Genomic DNA, 15499 nt, shown 5'->3' on the forward strand with positions numbered 1-15499 from the left:
CTTTCAGCAAAAACAAAAAACAAAAACAAAGAAACGGCCTGTTGTTTCACCAGGAGAAGAATGGAAGCCATGGTTTGAGGGGGTTTACTCATTTCACCAGCACCGCATTGGAGGGACAATTCCTATCAGATTTAGACACCTGAGTGTCTGCTAAATGTGGGTTTGAGAGCTACGAGACTTCTTTTTGCCCTTCAATTTTTGTTTTAAGATTAAAAAAAAAGTTGTCAGAGGCTGCTAACCCAATTTGATCCCCCAAACCAGACGTCATATACAGAATTCCTAAATTCACATATACACGGTCCAAACATGACATTTTATCAGCGCCACAGACCAACACAAGACTTTATGTTGTCCTGGCTTCTCTTACCCTCTGCTCCTGATTTTGGTGGTGATGTGTCAGCATCAGTGTGTCCCCCCAGGCCCCAAGGCGGGATGGTAATGAACTGAGTGTGTTGCCTGTTTAATTTCAGAAGTGGGTCAAGTTTAAGAGAGACTTTGATAATTTCAAGACTCAGTGTATACCCTGGGAAATGAAGATCAAGGACATTGAAAGTGAGTATTTTGGTGTCAGCGTTTGTAGCTGGTGTGCTAGAGTTTTCCAAGGGCTTGGGTTGCATTCGTGACCAACTGATCGGATTCTTTCATAGGTTCTGTTGTACTGGAAAACAGAATGGGCTTGGAACTAGTCAGACCAAAATTTAAACTGTGTTTCTTCACTGTCTGACTGTGGGAGTTTAGGTAGAGTGGTTAATCCCACAGAGCCTCAGGTCATTTATCTGGAAAAAGAAAATGGAGATGAGAACATCACGCTCCACAGCTGATGTGAAAACTGAATCCGTCACCCACACAAAGCGCTTGGTAGTGCTAACGTCTTCCTTCGGCGGTGCTTAAATCCTACCGTCTTTTCTCTCCCCAGGTCACTTTGGTTCCTCAGTGGCATCGTATTTCATCTTTCTCCGATGGATGTATGGAGTTAACCTCGTCCTTTTTGGCTTAATTTTTGGCTTAGTTATAATCCCAGAGGTAAGACAAGGGCTTCTATATCTCCAGATAGCGTTGAGGCTTATCATGACACCACCCTCTTTAATCAAATACTCTTCTGTTTTACAAAGAACCAGTCATTCATTTTAAATTCTATACTCCCATCAATTGCCCAGATAGTTCAAGACAGAGGATGGAACCAAATACTTCTGTTCCTAATTAAGAAGTGGACCCCACACTTTTCTATCTTTTGTTTTACTTTAAGATCAGTAGAGAATTAATATCTTAGTAAGTTTTTGTTTGTTTTACTCTGAAAAAAAAAGAGATGGAATGCATTCTATCATAATTTATTACAAAACAAACAAACAAACAAAAATGAACCCTCACGAGGCACCTGGGTGGCTCATTCAGTTGAGCATCTGACTCTTGATTTCAGCTCAGGTCATGATCTCACAGTTTGTGGGTTCAAGTCCCACACCAGGCTCTGTGCTGACAGTGAGGAGTCTGCTTGAAATTCTCTCTTTCTCTCTCTCTGCCCCTCCCCCACTCATGCTCCCTCTCTCTCAAAATAATGAAATAAACTTTAAAAACAAAACCCTCACATTTAAATAGCACTCCTCACTGTTCTCCCACTATACCCTTATCACAGATGTAAGTACATCCTTACCTACTGATGAGTAATTGAGAAACAAAAAAGGAATAAGCAAGTTATGTAAAGTCACACAGTAAGTTTGCAGTGAATGAGATCCCAGGTCTCCAGTGTGGGCCTGGAATCTTTCCCAAGGGAAATTTAACAAATTAGAAGATTTCTGTGAGGAATACCATCAAGCATTACAGGACCAATATATGAGTGAATAAACGGGATGAGTTATTCTTGGAAGGGAAACTTAATACCGTAAAAAAAGTCAATTCTTCCTAAATCAATATGTAAAGTTCATACAATTCTGATTTTTTTAAAATTAAGGATGCAAACACAGGCGTATATATTAGAGTATTAATAACAGAACTAGATACATGCGAAGAACTAGCAATATTCTAATGTCCAACAAAAGGTAATTTGTTAAGCAAGTTTATGGTAGATACATGTGGTTAGATATTTTGAAGTCATTTTATTTTGAGACATACTACCTGCCGTATAGAATTGGTCATAAAACGGGGCGCCTGGGCGGCTCAGTCGATAAGCGTCCGACTTCGGCTCAGGTCATGATCTCGCAGTTTGTGAGTTCGAGCCCCACGTCGGGCTCTGTGCTGACAGCTCAGAGCCTGGAGCCTGCTTCGGATTCTGTGTCTCCCTCTCTCTCTGCCCCTCCCCCACTCACACTCTGTCTCTCTCACACAAATAAATAAACATTAAAAAAAAATTTTTTTTAAAGAATTGGTCATAAAACAATAAAACAACATTATGCTAAATAACCACACTAATATATATTTTATTATATATCTGTTTATATATTTATTCGATATTCATATTTATATATGAATTTATATAACTATACATTTATATAATATAAATGTAAACAATTATATATAATAAAAATGTATACAATTATATATAATATAAATGTATCTAATTATATATGTAATATAAATTTATATGATTATATGTATAATATAAAATTTTATACTTATATATTATGTTTATATAATATAAATGTATATAATTATATATAATATAAATGTATATAATTATATATAATATAAATGTATATAATTATATATGTAATATGAATTTATATAATTATATATAATATAAATGTATATACTTATATATTATATGTTTATATAATATAAATGCATATAATTATATATAATATAAATGTATATAATTCTATATTTTATATAGTTATCTAATATAAATTTATATAATTATATATTTACATAATATATATATAACTCAGAAACAACTACAAGGAAACATACGAATATCTAACCGTCATTATCTTCGGAATGTGGAGGTGATAGGGAATTTTTTTAATGCTCTCCTGCACTTTTTCACATTTTCTACAACGAGTACGTGATAGGTCTAAAACCAGAAAAGTGATTAATGTCATCTAAAGGAGAAAATGGGTATGTCTTGCTCTAAGAAGGAAAATATTTCACGCCGGGTATGAATGTCTCCATGTGTTTGTATTTTCTCCACACGTCATCATGTCGTTCTGTCCCTTCACAAGGTACTAATGGGCGTGCCCTATGGAAGTATTCCCAGAAAGACAGTGCCTCGGGCTGAGGAAGAAAAAGCCATGGATTTTTCGGTCCTTTGGGACTTTGAGGTACCATCACTAACAAGCCAATGTGCTTCTATTCTGTGATTGTGAGGCCTAAAAGATTGCATGGATATGTGTGAAATATTGCATTGAATCACTGGAAAACCAGTGCTTTACTCAAATGGAAGCCCCCACTATGCAAAATGAGCTAGCCAATCATGTCCTCCTAAGTCCCCTCCGTGGGTCCTTTCTCCAGCCACACACTGCCCCCTTCTCTCTGCCAGATCCATCTAAATGATCTTACAGGGTAGTTTTCTCTCCCCACACCCACATTAAGACTCCAGGGCTCGCGCCAGTTCAGCCGTTCCCAAGCTTCACATGGCATCCTCAACTGAATGTCCTACCTGCTCCTGAAATTCAATGCCTGTCCAGCCAAACCCACATCGCTTTTTTCCATCTCCTTTATTGGAACCACCATCCATCCGAACACCGGTGTGAAACCTGAAAGTCATCCTACGCTTCTCCCTCTTCCCCACCACCACGCCCCACAACCAATCAACCACTAAATCTGAGCCTTTCCCCTAAACCCATCTTGACTCCGTCCCCTTTGCCCCATCCCTCTCGCCTCTTCTTCCAATAATGTCCCTACCGTACCAGGACCATGTCCGAATCTTCTACCTCTGCTCCTTGCTTTGACTTGGCTCCTAAAATCTCCATTCCCTCTGCTGCCAGCGTGATCTTTCTGAAAGGCAAACCTGGCCCTGTCACTTCGCTACCTTGGATATTCATCTATTCCCGTTCCCAAATGGAATAAAATCCAGTGTTTTGAATCAGGTTTACGAAAGAACCGTTCACCATCTGGTCACTCCCTCCCTCTCCAGCTCCATTTCTATCTCAGCCCTCACACCTTATGTTCCTGTATTTGTCAAGTTTGGGAGAGATCCCTGAACCCATCACATATCATTGCCTCCCTGCTTCGGCTCAGGACACTGCCTGAAACGCCCTTCCCTCCTTTTTGAATCCCCTCACCTCCGTGCCTCTGGAGGGCTTGGTCTGTAGCTCCAAGGAGTTCCTGAGGCTGAGAGGCCCAGCTGTGACGGTTCAGGCAACAGGTCACTGCTGCTGCTATCCTTCACACTCCTAGGCAGGTTCGAGACCTCTCAGGTGTGCGTGGAAGTGAGTTCGAGTATTTTTCTTTTTTTTAAATTTTTTTTTTCAACGTTTATTTATTTTTGGGACAGAGAGAGACAGAGCATGAACGGGGGAGGGGCAGAGAGAGAGGGAGACACAGAATCAGAAACAGGCTCCAGGCTCCGAGCCATCAGCCCAGAGCCCGACGCGGGGCTCGAACTCACGGACCGCGAGATCGTGACCTGGCTGAAGTCGGACGCTTAACCGACTGCGCCACCCAGGCGCCCCTCGAGTATTTTTCTAAGACTTTGGGATAAGTGTGTTTCAAATAATACTACACAACTAAGTATTATATACAACTACTACTGTGTATTACCACTAAGGATTTCCTTTATTCTTTTTTTCTTTCATTTATTTATTTTTTGAGAGAGAGAGAGAGAGAGAGAGAGAGAGATTGCATGCACGCATGGGAGGGGCAGAAAGAAGGAGACAGATCTGGAAACAGGCTCCGTGCTGTGAGCGCAGAGCCCAATGGCGGGGCTGAAATTCACAAACGGCGAGATGACCTGAGCCAAAGTCAGACGCTCAGACGCTTAACAGACTGAGCCACCCAGGCGCCCCTCCGTTGTTCTTTATTTCACTCAAGGACTCCTATGGAATATCCTATGTGCCTAAAACAAACTGAATTTACTCAACAGTAATCCTCTGTTTTGTTGTCGCTGTTGCTCCCAATGGGAAAATTTTCTTTTTCTATTTTTTGTAACGCGCCGTTTAAAAAAGTAATCTCTACCCCCAGTGTGGGGCTCAGAGTCACAACCCCAAGATCAAGAGTCACATGCTCCACCCACTGAGCCAGTCCAGGTGCCCCTAAAATGTCCCAGGCCAGAATTAAAGTTTTGGAGAACTTCTATCCATCACCACGAAGCGACAGTGTCCGTTTCTCAGTGATTAAATCCTTTTCTGATGAGATCAACGAAGATATTAACAAAGGTGACTTTTTAAATACGGTGTAAGAAGTATGTCAACATTTGGCAGATTTTTATAACGTACGGAACCATTATGTTCCCCGTGACCAAATACATGATGTTACAGAATTACGTGTGGGTAAAAGATAGTACAGGACGGAACAATTAAGCTTTAAAAACTTTACGTCTCGAGATAATTTTTTAAAATCTTGGGACAATTTGAAGCTTACAGAAGAGCTGCGTAAATAGTACAGAGTTCCCATGTATCCCCCACCCAACTTCACTTTATGACACCATCTTATATGATCAAAACTAAGAAATTAATCTTGGTAGAATAGTAACTGAAGTGTGGTATTTATTTGGATTTCGCCAATTTTTCCACTAATATTCTTTTTCTATTCCAGGACCCAATTCAAAATCTCATACTGTATTTGTCATGTCTCCTTAGTCTCTTCCAAATCCATGACAATTCTCTGTCGTTCAGTGACCTTGGTACTTTTGAAGAGTACTGGACAGTGGTTTCGGAGAAGGTCCCTCAATCTGGGTATCTGTTCTCTCACGATTGTAGTGAGGTTATACATCACTGGGAAGCGTACCACAGAGATAATATGCCCTTCTCAGGGGGTCAGATCGGGGTAACATTATGCTGATGTGTGTTATTAGTGGTGATGTTAACAGTGCCCAGTTGGTTAAAGTAGTGTCTGCCAGAATTCTCTGCCATAAAGTTAGTATTTTTCTCTTTTTAATTACTCGGTATTTTGGGGAGTGCGATGGATTTTAATATAACAAGGTATGAAAAGTTAATTACGTGATTCAGATTCCACATGACAACTAACATTTAAGATGACCGTTTATTGAGCTTACGTATCATATCAAAGAAACAAGCCAGGGGCCCCGGGCTCAGTCGGTGGAGCGTCCGACTTTGGCTCAGGTCACGATCTCACAGTTCGTGGGTTCAAACCCCGTGTCAGGCTCTGTGCTGACGGCTCGGAGCCTGGACCCTGCTTGGGATTCTGTGTCTCCTTCTCTCTCGTCCCCTCGCCTGTTTGCACTCTCTCTCTCTCCCTCTCTCAAAAATAAATACACATTAAAAAAATTTTTAAAGAAGAAACAACCTTAGGTATATGAAGAGACTGTTACGATTTGCCTCCCCTTTCCAGCTACATATCTATGTGAGGCCAGAATAACCCCCCGCTCTACATTCAGCAAAGATGTCAAAAAAGTGCCAAAATTCTAAGCTCATGTTACAAATAAAAAGTGCACTGATTATAACTAAAACCAAATTATATCTGAAAACCAAACCAAAACTTGAAGTTCGGGGGTGCCTCGATGGGTCAGTCAGTCGAGCGTCCCGCTCTTGATTTCGGCTGAGGTCATGATCCCAGGGTCGTGGGATCGAGCCCCATGTTGGGCTCCATGCTGAGTGTGGAGCCTGCTTGAGATTCTCTCTCTCTTTCCTGCCCCTCTCCTCTGCTTGTGCACGCTCTCTCTTTCTCTCTAAAAAAATAAAATTAAAATAAAGGGGCTCCTGCGTGGCTCAGTCGGGTAGGCGTCTGACTTTCGAGTTTGGCTCAGGTCACGATCTCACGGTTCGTGAGTTCAAGCCCCACGTTGGGCTCTGTGCTGACAGCACAGAGCCTGCCTGGGATTCCCTTTCTCCCTCTCTCTCTTCTGCTCCCCCACTTACACTCGCTCTCTCTCTCTCTCTTTTTCTCTCTGTCTCTCTCTCTCTCAAAATAAATAAATACACTTTATAAATAAATAAACTTGAAAAAAAAAGCAAAACTCCTAAATAGAAATGAAAAAAAGACTTGAGGCTCAGATTCGACTGTGAGTCTTATAATGTATAGTTTTCTCTGTAAGTTTTGCACTGAGAAAGCTCACAGACTCCCACCTGCTTCCAGAGTGTTAAATCAAGACCCTGGCATTGTGGGGGGAAAGAATTTGGAGCTCTACATGCCTGTGAGCGTGCACGCGTGTGCACACACACACACACACACACACACACATCCCCTTATCCCCAATTTTATCCGGGATGTTAGCAACGCTCTCCTCCTCGTCCTGTATCTGTAAGCATTCTGTATAATGGAGAATAAAGAGAACAAAGGAGAGACATGGAGACATGGATAGACTCGGGAGCACTGGGGGAAGTAAGGTACCCACAATTCTTCCTTTCTCCTCTCAGACTGCCATTAACCCCCTGAGAAAGACATTCCCGGTAGAATGAAAGTGTCTGGTGACTATATGCACGAAGCTTACAAACCCGGAGCGTTTGATCTGCTGTCCTGCAGGGCTACATCAAGTATTCTGCTCTCTTCTACGGCTACTACAACAACCAGAGGACTATCGGGTGGCTGAGGTACAGGTTGCCCATGGCTTACTTTATGGTGGGGGTCAGCGTGTTCGGCTATAGCCTGATGATTGTCATTAGATCGTAAGTATGACCGTGTCTTTCACAGGCTTTTCATTTCCTTCACACAAACATCCTGCTCCTATGGCCACTCTGTGCCTGCTTACCTTCCTGTGGGAATTTAGAGAGAAAATAAGGAAACAAAGAATGCAGATATGCATTGTCATATGTAGTATAAAAGGCATAAACAGGGTAATAGGGGAAGTTTGGGGAAATGGGATAGAAGCATCTTTACATGATGCTGAGAACTGCCAATCGCACTGAAAGTCTGGGGGACAGCATTGTATGCAAAGGAAGAGCATGTGCAAAGGGCCTGAGGCAGCAAATATCCTAATGAGTTCCAAAACCTGTCAAAAGGCCAATGTGGCTTGAGAGGGAGCAAGTACCTGATAAGGTAAGACCAGAGAAGTCTTTGAGGTCTGTTTTTGCTTTCCCTGGAGCTCAGCTTCCTCAAAAAAAAAAAAAAAAAAAAAAAAAACAACTCTCCTGCTCCTCTGTAACTCTAGCTTGCATGTCAGCACTGAGCCCCTCACTTATCGACAAAACAGCGCAAAGGAACGTATATGGTGCGATTAACGATGGGTTAACGATGGTGTCCTCTCTAGCCCCAACTCCACCTGTCTCTGTGGTCAGAAATGGCCTTTTAATTCGTCGGTGCCTCTTCATTTATATTCTCTGAAGAAAAACTTTGGCCCATGAATTGCCTTCTTCGAAGCCAGGGGACCCCAATCAGCACAGGCTGGTGCAGGGTGGGGGACACCGTCTCCTGCACAAACCTGACTACCAGGGCCTACCCACCCTTCAGCAAGGCCGTAAGAGGTCACTCCTCCCAGAAGCGTACGAGTAGCTGCGTCTGCAGGAGAAGAGTGGGGCACTCTGGGAGCCTGGATAGGACCTCTGAAAGGGCAGTGTGCGGGCCCAGCATGGCTTTCTATCACATCATCTCGGGGGAAAACGCTGCCGTCCGCCAGGGCCTGCCCTGAACGCGACAGTAACCACCAGGTGATAGGCAGCCGTCCGGCCAGCTCCATCAGGCAACAAAGAAAAGCAAGGAGATGAGCTTGGCCCTCATGTTGTTACATTTTCCCCCCGCTATTATCCCAGATAAGTACAGAGATATGGAATGTTTCCCCGATGAGCCAGAAAGCTAACTAAGCCCCTGGAGTAGCAAATCCCGAAAGCCAACACATGAGACGGAGAGGCGCGACCTGTCCTGGCTATCGTTAGCCCAATTCAAATCGTCTTGGCTCTCTCCTCCCCATTGGATGTCTATCTGTGCCCCAGACCCGCTGAGGCCAAGGTTCCCTGGGCAGTCATAACAGCAGTGGTGTGCACCCTACAGGATGGCCAGCAATACCCAGGGCAGCGCAAGCGAGGGGGAGAGCGCTAACTTCACCTTCAGCTTCAAGATGTTCACCAGCTGGGATTACCTGATCGGGAATTCAGAGACAGCCGACAACAAGTATGCCTCCATCACCACCAGCTTCAAGGTAGGTGCCTAGAGTAGTTCCCACTTCCTGGGGGGAGCTTCGGGTCCCGCTGGTCATTAGGGGACTTCACCCAGCTGGGGCATGGTGGATAAGATCCCCCAAGTAATTTGTGGTAAGAGCTCTACCAGAAGTGTGGGCCTAGCTCTCAAGCCTTCCGGAAAGGATGCTCAGGACTGATACCCACCATCTGTTTTTTAATATGGCGGAGACTCATGGATGCTGAGACCTGGTCCTTCCTGTTTCTTCGTGGAACTGTTTTCTGCCAGAGGGAGTAGAAGGACTCAAGGGGGGCTGCAGTTCTCAATCTGTTATGCACGATGGAATCACCTCAGCAGCTTTATTTTTTTTTTTTCAACTTTTATTTATTTTTGGGACAGAGAGAGACAGAGCATGAACGGGGGAGGGGCAGAGAGAGAGGGAGACACAGAATCAGAAACAAGCTCCAGGCTCCGAGCCATCAGCCCAGAGCCCGACGCGGGGCTCGAACTCACGGACCGCGAGATCGTGACCTGGCTGAAGTCGGACGCTTAACCGACTGCGCCACCCAGGCGTCCCTCACCTCAGCAGCTTTAAAAATCTTTTGGACCCAAACCCCCAGAGATTCTGGTGTCATTGGTCAGGGGCTGGGGAATTCCTAGCAATGGATTCTTTTGAAGCTCTCTGAGAGATTAGAAAACCTAGAAAGAGTAGCGAATGCTGGTTGTGGGAGTCAATTAAATGTGCAACTCCAGGGGCGCCTGGGTGGCTCACTCGGTTGAGCGTCCGACTTCGGCTCAGGTCATGATCTTGCGGTTCGTGGGTTCGAGCCCCGCGTCGGGCTCTGTGCTGACGGCTCGGAGCCTGGAGCCTGCTTCGGATTCTGTGTCTCCCTCTCTCTCTGCCCCCTCCGCACTTGTGCTCTGTCTCTCTCTGTCTCTCAAAAGTGAATAAACGTTAAAAAAAATTTTTTTTTAAATGTGCAACTCCATACTTAGTTATCTCATTGATTTGTCACAAAAGATATGTGAGGTGGCCTATACATCTCTATTTATTTTAAAAAATAGAAGCAGACCTAAGGGTAAGCAAATGAATGAAGGCAGAAACTGGTATGCCAAAGCACTGTGCATCTTCTTTTTTTCTCCATGACTGTAAAAACCATTCAGAGCTATTGATAGTTCAATATTTCCCCCATGCGACCAGTCAGACTTTCTTTCCTCACGACCTGCCAAAGGTCAGATGCACGACATCAGTGTGCTTGTCTTCTTCCCTCCCCTCTCTCCTCGCCCTTCCTGGCCGAAGAGGGCTGCTGCAATGCAAACAGACGGCAGGGACACCTACCAGGGGCAGAGCTTGGGCTCAGCAGCTCACTACATGGGTTTCATGAGCCCATAGTCCTGACAGCTTGGCAGCGGGAAGCTCAGGGAGCTTCCTGGGTTCTCCTCCCTTCTCCTTCTCCCAGCACCGGGGGCCCATTGACAGAGCATCCAAGGGCAGGAAAAGGATCAGTGAGGGCTCTGCCTCTTCCTCCAGGCCTATCTGAGAAAGACAGAGAAGGTCAATGCCTATGAAGCACTTTAAACATCTGGGAAGGTGAAAGCTGCTTCTCTGAGTCTATGAAAACCAGGGATAAACCCTTACATAACAGGACACACGTGCCAACAGCATGAGCTGAGGTATATTAACGGGTTGATAAATTAGTTAAATCTGAACCTGAATATAGTAACTGTTTATTGAGTGGAAAAGTCTCCTTCCAGGTACTTTGGAAACTGGGAGGCCTCATTTATCATCTTTGGTCTGCCATATACTGCCATCTTGTGTCTTCATAGAGAATTACAGATGCAGGATGCAAAGTTTATAATAAAAAAAAAACTATTGTATTTTTATATACTAACAGCAAACAATTGGAAAAATTTTTTTAATTCCATTTACAATAAAATTACATGAATTACATAAAATTCTTAGGAACAGAGTTAACGACAACAAATATACAAGATGGCTACACCAAAAAATACATTTCTGAAAGAAATTAAGAAACTCTAAATAAATAGATATACCATGTTCATAGATTAGAACAAGGATCAGCAAATTATGGCCCAGGGGAAAATCCAGCCTCCTGCCTATTTTTGTAAATAAGATTTTATTAAAACAAAGCCATGCCGGGGCGCCTGGGTGGCGCAGTCGGTTAAGCGTCCGACTTCACCCAGGTCACCATCTCGCGGTCCGTGAGTTCGAGCCCCGCGTCAGGCTCTGGGCTGATGGCTCAGAGTCTGGAGCCTGTTTCCGATTCTGTGTCTCCCTCTCTCTCTGCCCCTCCCCCGTTCATGCTCTGTCTCTCTCTGTCCCAAAAATAAATAAACGTTGAAAAAAAAAATTAAAAAAAAAAAAAAGCCATGCCTATTTATTGCCATATTGTCAAAGGTTGTTTTCATGGAGTTGTGAGAGAGACCATATGATTTGCAGAGCCCAAGCTATATACTATATGGCTCTTACTAGAAAATGTTTGCTGGCCCCTGGATTAGAAGACTCAATATTCTTAACATTTCATTTTAATCTATTTAATCTATAGTTTTAAAACAATCCCAGTCTGACAGTTGCTGAAATCTTTCCGGGCCTTAGTATCTGAGATATGGGTAATAATAGAAACTACTCCATTGGTTTGTTTTGGGGATTAGGAGAGATAATGCAAAGCAAGGGTTTAGTACCACGTCTGGCATACAGTAAGTATTCAATAAATCTAAGCTTTTGTTGTCACATGTTCCAAAATAGCAATAACAATAAGCTGTATCGTCTTAAAGAAAATTATTCTCCATAGGGCAACAGTGCTCTGCACCACTTCCTTTGTATTATTTCATTTATGAAAATATAGTAAATAGTCATCTCAGGAACCCAACAACAATGGTTCCTGTTGGTTCCTGGCCTGTAATTAGTCACATCTCATTTCCACACATTAAGGAATCGATAGTGGATGAACAAGAGAGTAACAAAGAAGAAAATATCCATCTGACAAGATTTCTCCGGGTCCTGGCCAACTTTCTCATCATCTGCTGTTTGTGTGGAAGTGGATACCTCATTTATTTTGTGGTGAAGCGATCGCAGGAATTCTCCAAAATGCAGAATGTCAGCTGGTATGAAAGAAATGAGGTAAAGAGGACATCTCTGTGGAAGTGAATATTGAGGGAAAACACAGAAATTATACTCATTCCTATGCCATTCTGCTGAATTAATTGAAAATCTGGATTATGGGACATGTTTCAAAGAGTGAAATTACATCCCTTTCTAGTCAGGTAGCATGAACATTTGAACCAAGAGTCACCTCTTATAAGGCTTTTGTAGGTTGATAAAGCTGCATTATAATTAGCATGTCAGTCAACTGAATAGTCAGTTGTCTTAGCACCAATTATTAAAAAGGTGATCCTTTCTTCACAGCTCTACAGTGCCATACATCAAAAATCAAGTATCTGTTAATGTGTGGGTGTGATTCTGGGATCTCTAATCTATTCCATTGGTTTATTTACCTGTTCCTGCACTAAAAACACACTGATAAACTATGGCTTTATAGTACGTATTGATATCTGGTAGACTGAGTTCCCTCCCAACAAGATCCACAATAGGATGCATTGAAGTTTCATTGTAATTATATTAAATCCGTAAATCTCTTTTGGCAATTTAGCATCTTAGTAGCTAGCAAAAATGGCTACAAATTCTTCCCCTTATTGTATTCCTATATTTGTTTGCAATATGATTTTCTAACTCCTCTCATGAAGAGGTGGAATCTGTTTCCCCATCCCTTGAATCCAACTAGGCTTGGCCATGTAAGCTCCTTTAGCCAGTGAGACAGTAACACCCATGATATAAGCAGACTTGAAAAGGGCTTGTGTATTAGAACTTGCTCTCTTGGAAACCCTGAGACCTCCACCATGTGAATAGTTCCAGACTAGCCTATTGAATGATGAGAGATACAGGACCCATTTATCTCATCATTCTACATTATGGCCAGCCAATGACCAGACATATGAATGAAGCCATCAACCACCAGCTGACCACAGATACATGAATGAAGCCAGGTGAGGCCAGCAAAAGAACCACCTACCTAAGCCCAGAGAACAAAATACTGACCCACAGAATCGTGAGCTACATAAATTAAATAAAAAGAATCTATTTCCTCCCACAAAGCAAGAAAGGATAAAAAAAGAAATATGGAACTTCTAGGACAAATGTAAAGCACAAAATCAGACAGATTTAAATCTAAATCTATCAGTGATTACAATAAATGTAAATGGATTACAACTACAGTTTAAAGGCAATGATAATTGGATTGAATTTTTTAAAACCTACATGCTATTTACAATGAACCTATCTAAAACATCAGGTCATTAAGCTGTGAGGGGGATACAAAAGATGCTTCAGATGGATTCTGCCCTTAAGTGGATTTTGCAGTTTCCTTAGGAAGCAGACTTGACAAGAATAAACCAAAGTACGAACAGAAATAGGCTGGAATAGTGATCAAATAAGATGTTTTGGGTTACAGATGTGTGGCAGGTGGAGAGGCCAATGTGAGCTGGAGAGACAGAGGGAGTTTGTGGCAAAGGCAGGAATTAGGCTGTGCATTAAAGAAACATGTGAAGAAAGGTAGCGGTGGAAGAGGTGCAGTGATGGCTTTCCAGGTGGGAAGCACTGCATGAGCCGGTGTGAAGGTATGAAGATGATAAGAAACCAAGCCAACAGTCAGTGTGACAGAATGTGAGGGAGTCAGAACCAGCCCAGAAGAGTTGACCCACATGTACCTTGGTCAGCAGTTTAAGGATTTACTCTCCACTAGATGAGCAGTTTTAATTTCAGAAAGAATGTTCTACTGTGGTCAGGTTCAGTTACACGAGTAGGATTCTCCCAAAATTGGAGCCAAAATTTAATGCTTACCAGGCTCTGGTAGACTTACATCCATCATCTATTCTGACTCTCACAACAAGAGCTGTCTTTCCCACTTTATATGTGAAGAAACAAGGAGCCTGAGCTCCTATCTCTGAAGAAATTATGTAACTTTTCCTAAATTACAAAGCCAGCAAATGATAGAGCTAGGGCTCAATCCCAGAGAGCTGACTCCAAATGGCATACTCTATTTTTAAAATTTTTTGTTAAGTTTATTTATTTTTGAGAGAGAGAGAGAAGAGATGAAGAAGGGGGAGAGAGAGAGAGAGAGAGAGAATCCCAAGCAGGCTCTGCACTGTCAGCACAGAGCCCGACATAGGGTTCAATCTCACGAACCGTGAGATCACGACCTGAGCTGAAATCAAGAGTCAGACCATTAACTGACTGAGCCACCCCAGCACCCTGAAATGCGATACTCTTAACCACATCTCCCTGCTATTAGTTCCCTCCTCTGATTTGAGCTGCCTGTCTTCCATGATCCTGAGATAAGAGCTACCACAGTGACTCTTGCCCAGCTCATGACTTTTACAGAACACAAAACACTGTTCCATATGTTAATTCATTTATTTCTCAAAGAAAGTTTGTTATTTCTATCAAGACTAATGGCAACATCATGAGAGCAACCAGTCACAGAGCAGGTATGATGTGTGGGACATACGGTGACTGCTCAGGGTGTGTTGGTCCCTTAGCCAAAGCCATACAGCAAGTAGTGGAGACCAGAGGGCATCTCCAGAGGCAGAGGAGGGGGCAAGAAGGAGCCGGGGATTCATGGCCCTAGGGAGTGCAGAGACGGTGGCCAAGCAAGTGATATTAATGGCACAAGTCATCCAGGCTTTCCTGATTTTCTCAGGTAGAAATTGTGATGTCCCTGCTTGGTATGTTTTGTCCCCCTTTGTTTGAAACCATCGCTGCCCTGGAGAATTACCACCCACGCATTGGACTGAAGTGGCAGCTCGGACGCATCTTTGCACTCTTCCTGGGGAACCTCTACACATTTCTCCTGGCCCTGATGGATGATGTTCACCTCAAGGTAAAGACCACCAACTCCCCCTAATCCCTGGTGCCCACCAAATTTCCTTTTTCCACTGTAATAATTTCCTTATGAGTAATTCCTATTAAGCAAAGAAACTTTGGAAAGTTGAGGAAATGAAAATGAAGAAAAAAATATCCCCAGAATCCTATGACCCAAAGACAACCATTGTTAACATTGCGCTGCAGGTCTTTACGGTTTTTTCCTTAGTTGTCTTTTTTACATCATATACATGTCATTTGGTCCCCTTAATATTTTATCTGCAGCCTCTCCTATGTTGTATCGTAGCTGCCATAAATGTTTACCAGCCAAGTAAGTGTCCATTGAGATGATATGGCATGATTGACCCAACCTTTCATCACTGCTCACCTGACAGTTATGGA

At 43.0% G+C, this 15499-nt stretch overlaps 1 protein-coding gene across 1 annotated transcript in view; it reads left to right on the forward strand.

Annotated features, from left to right (window-relative positions):
• The window catches only part of TMC2 (transmembrane channel like 2), a 55338-nt gene that overhangs the window by 19646 nt on the left and 20193 nt on the right, over positions 1-15499 (forward strand). The window contains 7 exon segments of the mRNA XM_030311770.1: positions 471-552; positions 917-1023; positions 3153-3251; positions 7573-7715; positions 9034-9181; positions 12113-12301; positions 14937-15116. Coding sequence (XP_030167630.1) covers positions 471-552; positions 917-1023; positions 3153-3251; positions 7573-7715; positions 9034-9181; positions 12113-12301; positions 14937-15116 — 948 coding nt within the window.

Source organism: Lynx canadensis, chromosome A3 (genome assembly GCF_007474595.2).
Source record: "Lynx canadensis isolate LIC74 chromosome A3, mLynCan4.pri.v2, whole genome shotgun sequence".
In the NCBI taxonomy this organism is placed as follows: Eukaryota; Metazoa; Chordata; class Mammalia; order Carnivora; family Felidae; genus Lynx; species Lynx canadensis.